Source organism: Equus przewalskii, chromosome 13, assembly GCF_037783145.1.
Source record: "Equus przewalskii isolate Varuska chromosome 13, EquPr2, whole genome shotgun sequence".
Lineage (NCBI taxonomy): Eukaryota > Metazoa > Chordata > Mammalia > Perissodactyla > Equidae > Equus > Equus przewalskii.
This window is the reverse complement of record NC_091843.1, coordinates 50032081-50047597: the sequence shown is the minus strand read 5'-3', so window position 1 is coordinate 50047597 and position 15517 is coordinate 50032081. Positions and strand designations below refer to the sequence as shown.

General features: G+C 33.0%; 1 protein-coding gene across 1 annotated transcript in view; it reads left to right on the top strand.

Moving 5' to 3' along the window:
- SNX2 (sorting nexin 2) overlaps positions 1-15517 on the top strand; it is a 50703-nt gene that overhangs the window by 17410 nt on the left and 17776 nt on the right. Inside the window, exons 2-7 of the mRNA XM_070569415.1 lie at positions 2174-2288; positions 6655-6818; positions 8384-8450; positions 8800-8843; positions 10191-10332; positions 14918-14996. Coding sequence (XP_070425516.1) covers positions 2174-2288; positions 6655-6818; positions 8384-8450; positions 8800-8843; positions 10191-10332; positions 14918-14996 — 611 coding nt within the window. The remainder of the gene's footprint in view (positions 1-2173; positions 2289-6654; positions 6819-8383; positions 8451-8799; positions 8844-10190; positions 10333-14917; positions 14997-15517) is intronic.

The following is a 15517-nucleotide window of genomic DNA, read 5'->3' as shown; positions in this document are numbered from 1 at the left end:
AGTCACCTAACCAGATTCAGCTGGAGGTGAGGTGAGGTTGTTAGGAATGTGTTCCAAAAGAAGTAACATATATGATTATTTATTTTTAAATTTCTTGAAGTGAAATTGCTAAGGTAATGGAGGCCTACTTTTGTGAGAGTTTGAGTCTGTAAGAATGAGCTCCTGAGAGAAAAGAAAGTCTCTCTTTTAAATTTTTCCGTAAGGAATTGAAACTATTTTTGAAAGATTTAAAGAAATGCCCTATGCCATAGAGGATAGTTTACTTAAAAAGCTGATGAGAAAATCTTATGAATTAGGAGTGGCCTCAAAAGGTAATTTGTCCTACAAAAAATTTAGTAATCATAAAAGAAAAAATTGATAATTTATCTTTTCTAAAATTAAGAACTTCTATTTATCAAAATCTACCATTAAGAAAGTAGAAATGCGGGGCCAGCTCCGTGGCCAAGTGGTTAAGTTTGCACACTCCGCTGCGGCAGCCCAGGGTTCGGATCCTGGGCATGGACATGGCACCACTCGTCAGGCCACGTTGAGGCGGCGTCCCACATCCCACAACTAGAAGGACCTGCAACTAAGATATACAACTATGTACCGGGGGGTTTGGGGAAATAAAGCAGGAAAAAAAAAAAAAAACTAAGTAGAAAGGCAAGCCACAGACTGGGAGAAAATACTTGCAGTATGTGTCTGACCAAGAACTTGTATCTAGAATATATAAAGAACTCCTACAAATTAACAGAAACAGTATAAAATGGGCAAAATACTTGGAGATCCTTCACAAAAGAAGAGAACCAAATGCCTATTAAACATAAGAAAAATTGCTCAGCATCATTATTCATCAGGGAAATGCAAATTCAAGCCACAATAAGGTAGACTGTCTACCTGCCATAATAGCTAAAATGATGAAGATGGAATATATCAAAGTGTTGACAAGAATGTAGAGTAACTGAAATTTTCATATATTACTGGTGGGAGTGTAAATTATACAATCACTTTAGAAGATTATTGAGTGATATCTTCTAAAGCAGAACATTGACCTACCCTGTGATCCAGCTGTTCCACTCCTATGTAATACCAAACACAAATTTCTTCACGTTTGCTAAAAGATATGTATACTAGAAGTTGATAGTGGTAAAAAAAAACCCCAAAAAACTGATAACCACCCAAATGCCCATCAACAGTAGAATAGATCAATTGTGGTATATTCACACAGTAGAATATTTTACAGGAAAGAGAATGAGTGATCTCTATTACTATACACAACAGTATAGAAGAATTGCACATATGTTACATTAAGAACAAAAACCAAACACAAAAGAATATTTTCTGTATGATTACAGTTTTATGAAGAGCAAAAGTAAGAAAAATTAATCCATGCTGGTAGAAGCCTGGGTGGGGAGAGGGTAGAGAATGGGAGGAAGCATGAGTGGAGCTTCTGGAGTTGATGATAATGTTCTCTCTCTTGATCTGGATGCTTATTACACAGGTATGTTGGGTTTGTGAAAATACCTAGCTGTGCACTTTTGATATATACAGTTTTCTTTTTATGTTACTTTTCTTAAAAAAAGAGTATTGATCTTTACTGTCATAAGAAAACTATATAATAAAGCTAAAAGCTTTACAATCTAGATTTGTTGGTTATTATACTTTAAGAAGGACAAAAATCGTTCCTTAGCTTAATAAATATGTAAATGTTTGGGGGGATGACATAGTTTTAGTTTGAAACTATAGAAATTTTAGAATTTTTATAGTCTTAATTGAATTAGTATTAAACCTTCCTTTTATAGTAAAGCAGTACTTTGAACTTCTTATACATACAACATGTTTTCAAGAGCTGATGTTTGACTATTATATAGTAGTCAACATTATTATATATGACTACGTAGAGCATTAAATTTTGTTTTTGTTAATTATAACTCAACATGACAAATTAGTATCTCTAAAGGGGCGACTAGAAAAGATTTTCTTTTTTAAATCTTAAATGACTTTTTGTGAAGAGGGGAGAAGATGAGTAAAAGTGTGTTTTTGGTTCATTTTTCCTCTCGGAGGAAGAACTATAAAAAGCTGTTCTTGTTCTTTCTTCTCTTCTTATCAAGAGAATGTTCTATTTCTGTGTGGATAGAGACAAAATTATAACAGATAAACCTACCAATCCCTTGTCTGTTACTGTTTTTAACAGTCAAGTCCCTCATCTCCAGAGCCAGCTGGTCTTGCAGAAGATATTAGTACAAACTCCAATGGTCCAAAACCTGCAGAAGTTGTGCTCGATGATGACAGAGAAGATCTTTTTGCAGGTAATTCTAAATATCTTAATTTTTTTAATAATGGCCAATTGTAGTACATATATATCTTGATAGAAGATAGTCTCTAAAGCAAAACTGAAATTTTGCGTGAAGTATCAGGGGTAGCTCTTCCTGTTAACAACTTAGAAGGATAGGAAATTTTCAATTAGATCACCTTGTGAAAAATACAGACACTTAAAAGAAGCCAAAATGTGATCTTTCTGGTTTTAAGAATTTGAAAATAAATCTCATAATTTGATTGTTTTGATCAATATTTGAATTCAGAAAACTAATGATTGTAGCATTCATGCTTTGAGAAATAGCAGTAATTCTGTTCTTTATTACTTACAAGTTGTCACAAAGCAAAATTAAACTCTAGATTTAAAAATCACTTAATTTATAGTCTATGTATTTGAAATGTTTGTTGTAATAAAATACTTCAGTATTTACCACCTGTTCCATTTTGATTCACTTTTGGGTGAGAAAATTGATGCTTGAGGAATTTATTTTTGATGTGGGGTCAGGATTTAGTCTAGTCCATCTCACCTTTAAAAATAATGGACTCTCTTCAAAACGGTCTGGTGTAAGATTAAAATTAAGGTACAAATTAATGTTTAGTCATTAAAAGGTAAAAATCTTCCTTAGAGTTAATGAGACAAAAAATTAAAATAGTAAATCTTTGTGTGTTTAATAGCTTAATTTACCTGAACTGGCTTTTATTGAGTTAAAATTTAATGTGTCCTCAGCCTTTATAGTGGTTGAATATTTAAACCATTCTGTATTTTTGTACATATGTGTTTGAAGATACAATCTTCCATCACAAAGGTCCATATAATTTCCTGCTTGATTAGTTCCATGAATAGTTTTCACTGTATATGAATTCGTATATTCATCATGTCAGAAAATTAAAAGTATGATAAATACCAATCATATTTCACCCTTTTTTTTGGTAGTTACCCAACAACTTAGAGTAAAATCACAGTTAACCAAAATTATTATATTCTTTTTTATTTCCATTCATGTACTTTTTTCCAGGCAGGCATTAAAAGTTTTTTTGTGGCATGTATGTTTTAATCTGAAAGATAACACAAGTCCTTTCTCTGCTGCATAGAAACTAATCTAAAATTGTGTGTATTTTCCTCTAATAGTGTAGAGTTGTACATAGAAGTTTGGGATTATCCATTTTATATTAAAGAATCTTTCACCTTGAAGTCTCAGAATTCTATCTAAATGATTTTTCTGAAACTCTTAACAGCAGAAGAGTGTGTGTGTGTAAGGAAAGGTTTTTTTTTTAACAGTGTGCATAGCTGATCAAACAGTTTGCCAAATGAAGACTATACCATGATATTTGCCCACTTAAAATATTTCATATTTTAGTCTACCTAGGAATCTATGCTAAATATTATGATTCAAATATGGTCAATGTCAGTGTTTTTTTCCTTAAGAAAAGAGGAGTATGAGGGACTAAACAATAAACATAGTCATCTGTTTCCTTTATTATCTACAAACATAAACACATTTTCACTTTATCTATCTTAAACTTAACTGCATTTCATAATGACATAATTAGGTGTTCTAAGATCTCATCTGATCCATTTTATATGAATGAATTAATACCACACTTGCATCTTATTTATAATGCCTTTAAGCAGATATATCATTCCTCCTCCTAAGGAGGAGTATGGTCCTAGGAAGCCATAATAGAGAGTAACATATGTTACCAGGATGGTGAAAACTATTGTTCAGTAATAGAACATTTACTTAATTTATTTCTTCTCTCAGAGGGAAGAATATAGATATTGCTCTAGTATCCAGCCATTTTTATTTTAAAACCATAAGGAGATTAGATTGTCTTGATGCATATGCTAATGTGTTTTGGGTAGCATTTCAAGTACTATTGTGTCAGAAAAAGTATGTGTGACGTGTATTACTATTGTTAGTTTACTTAGAGAGTGTTCACCAAATACTGTTGACTACAGAGCCCCTCTCCACCCTTTGTTACATACTGTGCTAAGCTTCCCTGAACATACTGAGGAAACTGTCCTGCAGGAATGAGTGAGGGTGAGCAAATTACCAATACTGAAATTGTCCTAGACTTTTAGAACTTGTCTCTGCCAGGATACTTAGCTTATTTCACTTATGCTTTTCAGCAAATGATACCAATTGTAAATTTAACGGGTAGTCCTTTGTTTAAAAATTCTATGTTGTCTGTCATATGAGTGAAATATTACTTACCTGACATGGACATAATCAATTTGTACTTGTCCTCAAAGTATCTCCTCCAAGGAAAAGTTAATCTTTATACTTAGTACCTTGGGGCTTAGTACCTCTGGGTCTTCCAGAACCTTTAGGTCTGGTTTAAATTAAATTTCGTGAATTTGTAGTACATTAGTTTACTTTCACTAAAAGAAGTCATGAGAAGAATTTAAGGTAGACTATATATTAATATACTGAACCTAAATCTCTATCCATTTATTTTCATTTCCCCCCTCCATTTTAGCTACTTAGATCATATTTAGCTTTTCTTATTTTGAGGTCTTCTACTATTAATGGAGCAGCCTGCCAGAGTTTCTGAAAAGAACACAAAACCTGGTGTCAGTGAAGTTAAATATGATTGAAAAGTTAAAATGACTTTATGTGTACCAATATCTCAGTAAAATTACTATGTTTTTCACAGTTTTTTGTCTATGGGTCTATTGCAAATAACAGTACCTTTTTCAGAGAATTTTGGCGTTCATTTTATCTTGTTTGCTGCTCATTGATTTGTTTGTTTGTAGATTAAAGATCTCATACTCCCTAGCTTTCATACACTGCTTTCTTACTTTCTTATGTTGCTCATTGGTTTCATTTCTTTGAAGACTGAATAAATACTAGCAATCTTAACAGCCTGAAGTTGCATGTAAGCTTTTAGTTTGTTATATTAGGGTTGTCTATAGTCTATTCAACACCTAAACTGTATTTTTCTTCGTTTGATTACCATAGCTTGAAAGATTTGGGTTATTAATAATTTTACTTTTAATATAAACATATAAAGAGAGCTATGCCACGTAAGGATCTCATCAGCATGAGATAAACAGTAAGGGTAGCTTGATAAAATGTTAACCTGTTTATGTTTAAATGTTAACATATTTACCTTACTTTAGGTAAATATATTTTTTATTGCCATGCTTTTTGAGGTATTAAAATTAAAATGGTTCGCTGACTACCAATACTACCTTCCAAACCTCTAAGGGAATCTAAAGGAACCTCAGATTAGAAACCACTGGTCTGATCCTGCTTCCCTTACAGTCTTGCCTTCTTTTTCCTGGTATCAGTTCTCTAAACTAGCAGAAGTGTGGTTTTTATTATGGCCACTGATTGTAACTTTCACTTTTCTGGCTTTGCTTATGCCATTATTTTATTTTCATGGAATTCTTCCCCTGTTTTTCTCTATCCATTTAAATCTTCTCAGATCAACGTTGTAAACTATTCCTGATTTTTCCCCAGCATAAAGTATTGTCTCCCATCTCAACTCAAATTGTAGTGTTTGTTCTGTAGTTCATAAAGCAATTAAATATCTTGTAACATTCTTTTTATTGTTCTCTTGGCTATTATTTGTCTTTTATTATTATTTAACATTCCACATGCTTATGTCTTGTTTTCCCAACTAGATTATAAACTCCCTGAGGGCAGGTATGATATTTTACCTTTCTTTCTGTTTCTCCATTGCATTTAGCACAATGTTACATAGCTTGTAGACATTCAGTTTATTGATTTGATTTGGTTTTAAATATATTTAATTTTAGATTTTTTAAGTGAATGAGCATTTTAAATTAAAACCTAAACACCTATTTGCTTTGTGTCATATTTGTGTATTCAGCTAATATCCAGTAATCTTTAGCAGTTAACTGCTTTAGATTACTAACTTGTGGATTTTCCATCACAAATTTTTAATCCCAATTGGGATAGTTCTGGGCAGCCTTCTGCCATAAAATTTCTGTTTGTGTGTATAAAATAATCATAATGTTAGCCTGAATAAAAGATTTTGAAAGGTAAGTTACCACAAGTATAAGATATATTACAAACCCAAACACAAATGAATGTGGAATTATCCACATCATTGCTTTCCTACTAGCTGTATCCCTACCACTAGTGTAGATAATTAAGCTGACTTACGGGAATTCTTCCTAAAATCAACAAAGTCACTGTTGGTTTTAAACTTTTAATAGACAACTAAGGAAGGATTCACAAAATTATTTATAACAACTATTTTTAAATAACATTTTGATATTTATTTGTGGTTAATATAAAAATACTTTTCATAATTCGTTAACTGCTGTATAGACTGTTGGGGGTTTGTTACCCGTGTCCTTAACTAACTTGTTTAATTCGTATCTAGAAGCCACAGAAGAAGTTTCCCTGGACAGTCCGGAAAGGGAACCTATCCTCTCCTCAGAACCTTCGCCTGCAGTCACGCCTGTGACCCCTACTACACTCATTGCTCCCAGAATTGAATCGAAGAGTCTGTCTGCTCCTGTGATCTTTGATAGATCCAGGGAGGAGGTATGGAAAAATGTTTGTATTCTAAATTAATATGTAAATAATAAGTTTTTTGTTTCCCGACCAACATCACTCTCCTGTTAGTCATTCCTAACCAAAGCCTTTTAGACATTTTAATGGGAAACAATTTGGGTGATTTGGCTTCTGATTTTATTCTCACCACTTTTTAACCCAGTGACTTGGGCACATCACTTTCCTTCTTAAGTCAAGGAGTTCGTCATTTGTGATCTTATGATAGTAATATGCACCTCTCAGGATTCCTATGTTGGTCAAATAAGATAGTGTATGAAAGTACTTTGAAAACTTAATCACAGTAAAGAGACATTTTGAATAATTTTATTTGATAAAGGCATGCTGTAAATGTTAGTGGTTATGTTGACAGGATGGAGGATGGCTTATGAGTGGAGAGGAAGCATACAAGAGCCTTCTGAGGTGTAATGATGATGTTTGTTTCTTGATGTAGGTTCTGGTTACAAAAAATGTATTCACTTCATGAAAATTATCGACCTGTATACTTAGGATTTATGTAGTTTATATTACAGTTCAAATAAGATTTACTTTTTTAAAATCTGTACAAGAGGGCAACCATGAAAAAAAGATTATGGTTAGAAAAACTCACTTTTGTTTTAGATAGTCTTAGACTATCTATTAATATTGCTGTAAAAAATTTCAAGATTTAACAATTTCTGTGCTTTCTTGAGAATAACAAAACTTTCCTGCAGAGCTGTTGTTAGGATTGGCTATTTATAATGGGATTAAAAAGTGCTTCTTGGGGCTGGCCCCGTGGCTGAGTGGTTAACTTCACACGCTCTGCTTCGGCGGTCCAGGGTTTCGCCTGTTCGGATCCTGGGTGCGGACATGGCACCACTCGTCAGGCCATGCTGAGGCGGCGTCCCACATAGCACAACCAGAGGCACTCACAAGTAGAATATACAACTATGTACTGGGGGGCTTTGGGAAGAAGAAGAAAAAAGAGAGAGAGAGGATTGGCAACAGTTGTTAGCTCAGGTGCCAATCTTTAAGGAAAAAAGTGCCTCTTTGTAGTCTCATGAGGTTATCATTTTTCCGTTCTACTGCTTTTTTCAGTGAGCTTATATTGCTTTCATTGGCTTCAAGCAGAACATGTGTTTACTAGATAATTAGAGAAATCATGACGCTAAAGAGTAGAGATACAACTTTGAAAAATGCTAATATTAAAAATGAGAATTATTTTAATAATCTGAATCTGAAGATTCAGGATATAGGACAACAACTAAAAATTACAGTATTTCTATAGAAGACTAAAACATTTTTTTCTCCGTCTGTGGACTTGTAAGAACACAAGATTATTCTGTTACTTCTCCAGATGATCCTTTTCCTGTTGTCTTTGTGAGCCTTTGTGTGTTTTTTTACATAGTCAGGAAATATGAAAGCTTTTATTGTTTTTCAGAAATAAAGTACTGAGTGGCTTTTTAAATTATTTGATGTGACAGTGACCCTAATAAAAGATAGATGGTAAAAATAATTATTAGTGTTATGACAATATTATAAATTGAAATCTTTAACCCCCAAAAATTTATCTTTTCTAGATTGAAGAAGAAGCAAATGGAGATGTTTTTGATATAGAAATTGGTGTATCAGATCCAGAGAAAGTTGGTGAGTCAGTATTTATTCTTTTTCGTACTTCCTTGTTTTGATAATTAGCTTGGTCATTAACATGTTTTGTTTTTCTTTACTAAATGCATTGTTAGAGTATTAAAATGGTACTTTTATTTTTAAGCTTGTGGGGTTTTTTTGTTTCTTACTGTTTTTTTCCAGCTTTATTGAGGTATAATTGACAAATAAAATGTATGTATTTAGCATGTACAATATGATGATTTAAGGTATGTACACATTATGATATGATCACAATCAAGTTAATCAACATATCACTTCACAGTTACCTTTCTGTGTGTGTGTGGTTAAGCTTATGATTTTTAATATTATTGTTTGACTTTTCTTTTAGGTGATGGCATGAATGCTTACATGGCATATAGAGTAACAACAAAGGTGAGCCGTTTACTCTTTTAAAAAAGTATTGAGCCCTCACCATATGTAGTATGAGGATACAGTGATGATTAAGGTCTAAGTGATTTCTGTCTTTACAAAGGTTACCATCTAGTAAAGATTGCAAATAAGTAGTTACAGTGACTTATGTGTGATTTGGTGCATAGAGTATTCTGTGAGAATATGCAGGAGGGGACCTTATCTAGACAAAGATAGGAGAAGTGATCTGAGAGGGAGTGGGGGCAGTGGAGGAAGAAAGGACAAGAATGCTTGTTTCAGGCAAAGGGATTTGCTTGTTTATAAGCCAGAAGTCAAGAAAGCATTGTGTTTTCCAGTATCTGCAAAAAGAGGTGCCTAATTGAATTGTTTGGCAGTAAGCCTTCCTTTATTATGAACAGCCACATTAAGGAGTTTGGGCTTCATCCTAAATATAATGGAGAACCATTGAAGAGGTTCGGGCAAGAGTGTGGCACAATTAGATTTTTATTTTAGAAAGATCTTTCTGACTCACTATGAGTTGGGAGGGTTAAAGCAGAGGTCAGGATTTCCAGTTAAGAGGCCATTGCAAGTCTTAAAAAGGTTGTAGGCCTTCAAATATTAAAAGAGAGCACGTGCCTGCAGCAATCCTAGCTGTGAGAAGTGATACTTTAGGAATTGGTTCTGGGGATGAGTAAAATAAATGGCTTCTTGAATTTTGTAGGAGGTAGAATCCATAGGATTTGTATGTAAGGAGTGATGGTGGAGGGATGCTTAAGTTACTGACTGGATGAACTTTGTGGTTGTTGGAGTGATCCCGGAGAAAGGGTGGCACGATGGGAAGAACACAGTGTGGACAGGGGTGAGATCTGTTAGTTCATTGAACAGGTATTTATTAAACACTTATCGTGGGGTCAGACTTTTCTAAGCACTAGGGAGTAGTAGTAAACAGTACAGTTAAGTGCCCTTCTCTCATGGAACTTAAGTTCTAGCAGGGGAAAGTAGGGTGAATTTGAGGTGGCAGTGAGATCTAAGTGGAAGCGTCCTTTGGGCATTTCGATATAGCAGACTGAAGCTCTAGAGGAGATCTGGGCTAGAGGTAAAGATTTAAGAATCATTAGCGTAAATATAAGTAGAGTCGATGAGATGAGTCACGGATAGAGTAAAGCAAAACATTTTTCTGTCTTCTTAAGGTTCTGTAAAAACATCTATGATTTAGGTTCTTTCAGTTGTCAGAAATCTGTATACCACATTTTCATTCTTTTGCAAAGTAGACCAGTATGAATGTATATGTGTGTTTACAATTATGTATGACAGTAACTTCTAAATAATTGCTTAGTATTCAAATTTGAAATTTCTCTTCTTCACTTGTAGACTTCTCTTTCCATGTTCAGTAAGAGTGAATTTTCAGTTAAAAGAAGATTCAGTGACTTTCTCGGTTTGCATAGCAAGTTAGCAAGCAAGTATCTACATGTCGGTTATATTGTGCCACCAGCTCCAGAAAAAAGTATAGTAGGTGAGTATGAATTTAAAAAAATTAATTTTTGTTACTGTTATTAGTTCAGTTTTAACTGTGTAGATTTGTGGATTCCATGGTCATTCACTATCCTGACATATCATAATGTCTAGAAATACTGAAGTTAAATATTCCATTTATGACCATCATTCATCAACTGAAGAATGTGTAGCTAACAGTTTTATTTTCTAATAACTGAGGATTTTGATTTATTTGATAACAATATATTAAATATTGGGTCAGAATTTGCCAAGTTGAAAGCAATTGAAAACTCTAACCTTTTAGGGTCATTACCATGTTACTGAGTAGTACTCAAGATATTTAATATTATTAGCATATTAACATTTTTCTAAGGGATGGAGGTGTTTAGCTCTCCAGCTGTACATTGTACAAAAAGATTTGATCTAGCATCACTCGTATAGGAGTTATTTAAACTTACCTTAATTTATTTCATACCACAATTTAATGTTTAAAAACGTTTCCACTTATACAAGTAATAAAGGCTTAGTTAAGAGTATGTAGATAATTACAAAAGAGCATTGTCCCACCATTAAAAAACATGTGGCATCTCTTTAAATTTCATAGTGTGTTTTTCCACTTTTTTTAGTCATAGGTTTTTATTTGCCTTACTTTTTGTAATATATAAGATTGTTATTCTGAAAAATATTTAAAATGAATTTTGCTCATCTTTAAATTGTTGTTTTTACTTTTTTAAACATTTGATTTGAAAGTAGTTTTATCAGTATCTTTTGTGATTTTGAAACCTGATATATTTAAATGGACTTTTTATATTCTTTCTCTATTTTTTTAATTCAAAAATCTAGTTGTGGCTGCCAGCCCGGTGGGATAGTAGTTGAGTTCGTGTGCTCTGCCTCATGGCCTGGGGTCCATGGGTTTGTACCCCAGGTTTGGACCTACACACCTCTCATCAAGCCATGCTGTGGCAGTGTCCCTCATACAACATAGAGGAAGATTGTCACAGATGTTAGTTCAGGGACAGTCTTCCTTAAGCAAAAAGAGGAAGATTGGCAACAGATGTTAGCTCAGGGCCAATCTTCCTCATCAAAAAAAAAGAAAAGGAAAAATAAAACTAGTTGTGTAGATCAACTTTTTGATCTCAAGACCCCTTATATTCTCCACATTTGAGAACCCTAAAGAGCATTTGCTTTTGTGGGCTATATCTACTAATATTTTTTAATTCATTTAAAAATAACAAACTCTCTACTTAACAAATAAAATTTTTGTGAAAAATAATTTTTGTAAGACAAAAATCTTAAATGATAAGAGTGGCTTTCTTTTCTTGACTTTTGCAAATCTCTTTAACTTCCGGCTTAATAGAAGATAGCTGCACTCAGTCTGCTGTGATATAACACATTATTATAAACTTTGTAAAACTCCACTGAGCTCTTATGAAAGAATGAGAGTAAAAAGGACAAATAATAGCTTAGTATTATTACGAAAATGGACTTTTGTGCATCCCCCAAAGGGTCTTGGAAACCTTCCGGGTATTCTGACTGTACTTTGAGAACTGCTGACTAATTAATAATTTTATTTCTCTCTTATCCAAACTATTGCAGGGGTATGTTTTGGCATCCTGCTATCAATATAGGAAACTTAAGTTTCACTTATCATAAATTATTTATCCTTTTTTCTTTAAATTGTGAACTGTTTTTATATACCAAAAAAGGAAAAACAGGAAGTTATTTTTTCTCATTTTGGTGGCTAGATATGTTAGTTTAGTCATTAAACATTGACTGGAAAAAAAAGATTTAATAACTAAATTTTCATGCCCTAGTTCTTTGTGTTTCAAGCTAATATTTTGCCTTAGTAATCTTCAGTGTTCCACAAATTATTGCCATATAATAAATAGCACATGTAAATTCAAAATAGAAGTAAGAAACTAAATCCTAAGATCATCCTTTTCTGATACTGATTCTGACACCCACCAAAGAGTACTGGGGAACAGTGACATAGTTATGTTCATATTATCTATATACATGGCCAGGATAACCCATTAAGTTGTAAGACTATTAATTAAATTATAGGAATAATTAACATTCGTTGAGTGCCTGTTGTGCTAAGGCACTGTGCTAAATAATGTATATACATTCTCTCATTTAATTCTCACAACAACTTTATGAGGTTAACTTATCATTGTCATTATTTAATAGGTAAGGAAGCTAAGGGTCATCGAGGTTATGTAACAGGTCCATGTCATACAGCTACTAAGAGACAGAACTGAGCTTTGAATGCAGGCCAGCTTACTCCAGAGCTTGTACTCTTAACCACTATTCTATTCTGCTTCTAATTTTGGTATGATATTATTTTTTACCTAAACTAGAAAACTTTCCAGTTTTTAAAAATAATCTAATGCTATATTATTGTAAAATTGTCTAATACACATTTAAGGCAAATTAAATTATTTTAAAATTATTTATTTACATACCACTCTATTCTAGAAAGGCTTTGAGGCAACTACATATAATGTAGTTTTTCTAAAAAATATATAAGTAAAGAAATTAGCAGGAAAAATAAATACTGTACAATAGTAAGACGAAGCCAAGTTAAACAGTTTCCTTACAATGTGTATATGAAGTCTGAACAGTTGTTTAAGATGGGTAACAGACTGATCTGTGAGTTTCCTGGCAGCCAACCAAGTAGAGAAGCGGTTATTTTAAAATTTCACATTGTCCATCAATTTTTTAAAATAAAAATGAATACATTGCCTGAGAAAAATTTAAAATATTAGAGGCCCTTTTATTACGTAGCCACTGGTTTTCAAGGAACACTTATAGTGGGGTGGTGGAATAAGAGTAATGGCTTCTTTTTGCTGGAAAGTATAACTGCCTCTGAAGGAAGAGGACTCTTTTCATGAGCACACACTCATTACCACTCTCCAATCTTAGTTCTTAAAAATACTATTTCACTAAGCTTTTAGGAAAGAGCAGCAAAAGTGTTGAGTAGTTTTAAGAAGTAACTGGTTAGAGTAAGCTTTTGTTATTTGCCACAGTGGCCCATAATGATTACCTCTAGGAAGCAGCATGAGCAGGACATCTTTGAGGGGGGGAAAAAAGCAAGGAACTATATAGTGACAAGGTTTTTTCGGGAAACAGAATATGTGAAATAATTAACATCCCACATCTAGTAGTCCATTCAGGGTAGGTAATTTTAGGTATTTGAGTTTTCCTTTTCAAATTATTGTATTTCAGAGGAATTATGTTGAACAAAACATTCATAGGTGATAAATGTTTATTCACCAGATGTGCAAACCTGAATAAGAATTACATGGTTTTATATAATCCATTTAATGGCTTTATTGACATGTAATTCACATGCCATGCAACTCATCCATTTGAAGTATATAATTCAGTGGCTTTTAGTATATTCAGAGTTGTGTATACATCACCACAATCAATTTTAGAATATTTTTATTAACCCTTAACCATCATCCTCTGATTTCCCCCAGCCCTAGACAATCACTCATTTACCTTCTTTCTCATACATTTGCCTATTCTTGACATTTCATATAAAGGGAATCATATAATATATGGTCCTTTGTTACAAGCTTCTTTCACTTAGCATGGTATTTTCAATGTTCATCCATGAATGTGTCAGTACTTCATTTTTACAGAGTCGATTTTTGAAAGGAGCAAGAACAGGGAAAAAAAGAAAAATCTACAGTCAGTATATTAGTGTTAAAGTTGAAATTGCCAATACAGAAATGGTTAACACTTTACTTTTTAAATTTGAGTTTTAAATGTCTCTATGAAAGAGCTTGTTATTTCAACTATTATAAAGCCACATCTGATAAATAAACAAGAACGTGTTCTTAGAATCTGCAACAGGGAAAACATTTAGCAAATTCATGGATTACGTTTATTTTTATATTTCTAGTCCCCAAAGTAACCTTAGTTATTGCTCATAAGAAATGAAATTATAATTGAGCTTAAATTTATTAATTTGAATTCCATTATGCATATTGAAATGCAAACACATTTTAGTTTACCAGGAGTGTAATATATGACAGATAAGGAATCCAAAGAGTTATAGGTCAGAAAACTACTGAGCCAGCCCTCAAGGCCTAGCAGTTAAAAGTTCAGCTCACTCCTCTTCGGCAGCCTGGGTTCAGTTCCTGGACATGGAACCACACCACTTGTCTGTCAGTATCCATGCTGTGGCAGTGGCTCACATAAAAGACCCAGAAGAACTTACAACTATGCATAACTGTGTACGGGGCCTTTGGCTGGGGAAAGGAAGAAAAAAGGAGAAAGGTTAGCAACAGATGTTAGCTTAGGGCAAATCTTCCCCTGCAAAAATAAATAAATAAATAAAAATTTTATTAAAAGAAAAACTACAGACACAGTTTAATCTCTGCTATATCTTTTCTCTCATAAATACATACAAAGTAGAGATGTTAATATGTCATGAGTTTTAATTTCTCAAAAGTGTGATACTAGTTATAAATTTAGGAGCTTTTTTGGTCAAGTTCAAATTTAAAGTATATTCTAAATTATGCAGAAATGTTTATAAAAGACTGTTTCACAATAATATAAGATCATTGTGAGTCTCATTCAATTTTTCAAAGGCATGACCAAGGTCAAAGTGGGTAAAGAAGATTCATCATCCACTGAATTTGTAGAAAAACGGAGAGCAGCTCTTGAAAGGTAATTCTAGACAGCCATGCTTTATTACTCTCTTGTTTTTACTTCAGTAATATGTCTGATTCCATTATATGTCATAACTATATTTTAATGATTAATTCTTTTCACATTACCACTTGATGACTCTTACTAAGAGTGCTTTAAACTTTTATTAGGAAAACTGCTTCTTTCAACAGCACAGTACTGTATACTTGCTCTGTTTTTATTAATCCTCATTAATAATCTAACGAAATAACACCCATTTTTGTATCACATGTTACAAGCAGGACTATAAAGGCATGAGTTAGCTTGGGATAGAATTATTATATCATAGTTTTAGTCGGCTCTAAGGGAAGTGAGAAACTGCCAAGCTTGTTAAAAGAAAACATGAAACTTAATGGGGGTAAACAGTTGATAAAATCTTTGGATAAAAATAATACCTCGTTAAGTATTATTTAGTCTCTTAGGAAGTTATACCCACATTCATATACTCTGTTGGATAGTTTGACTATAATTCATCTAAATTAATGTTTCCTTTGAATTAT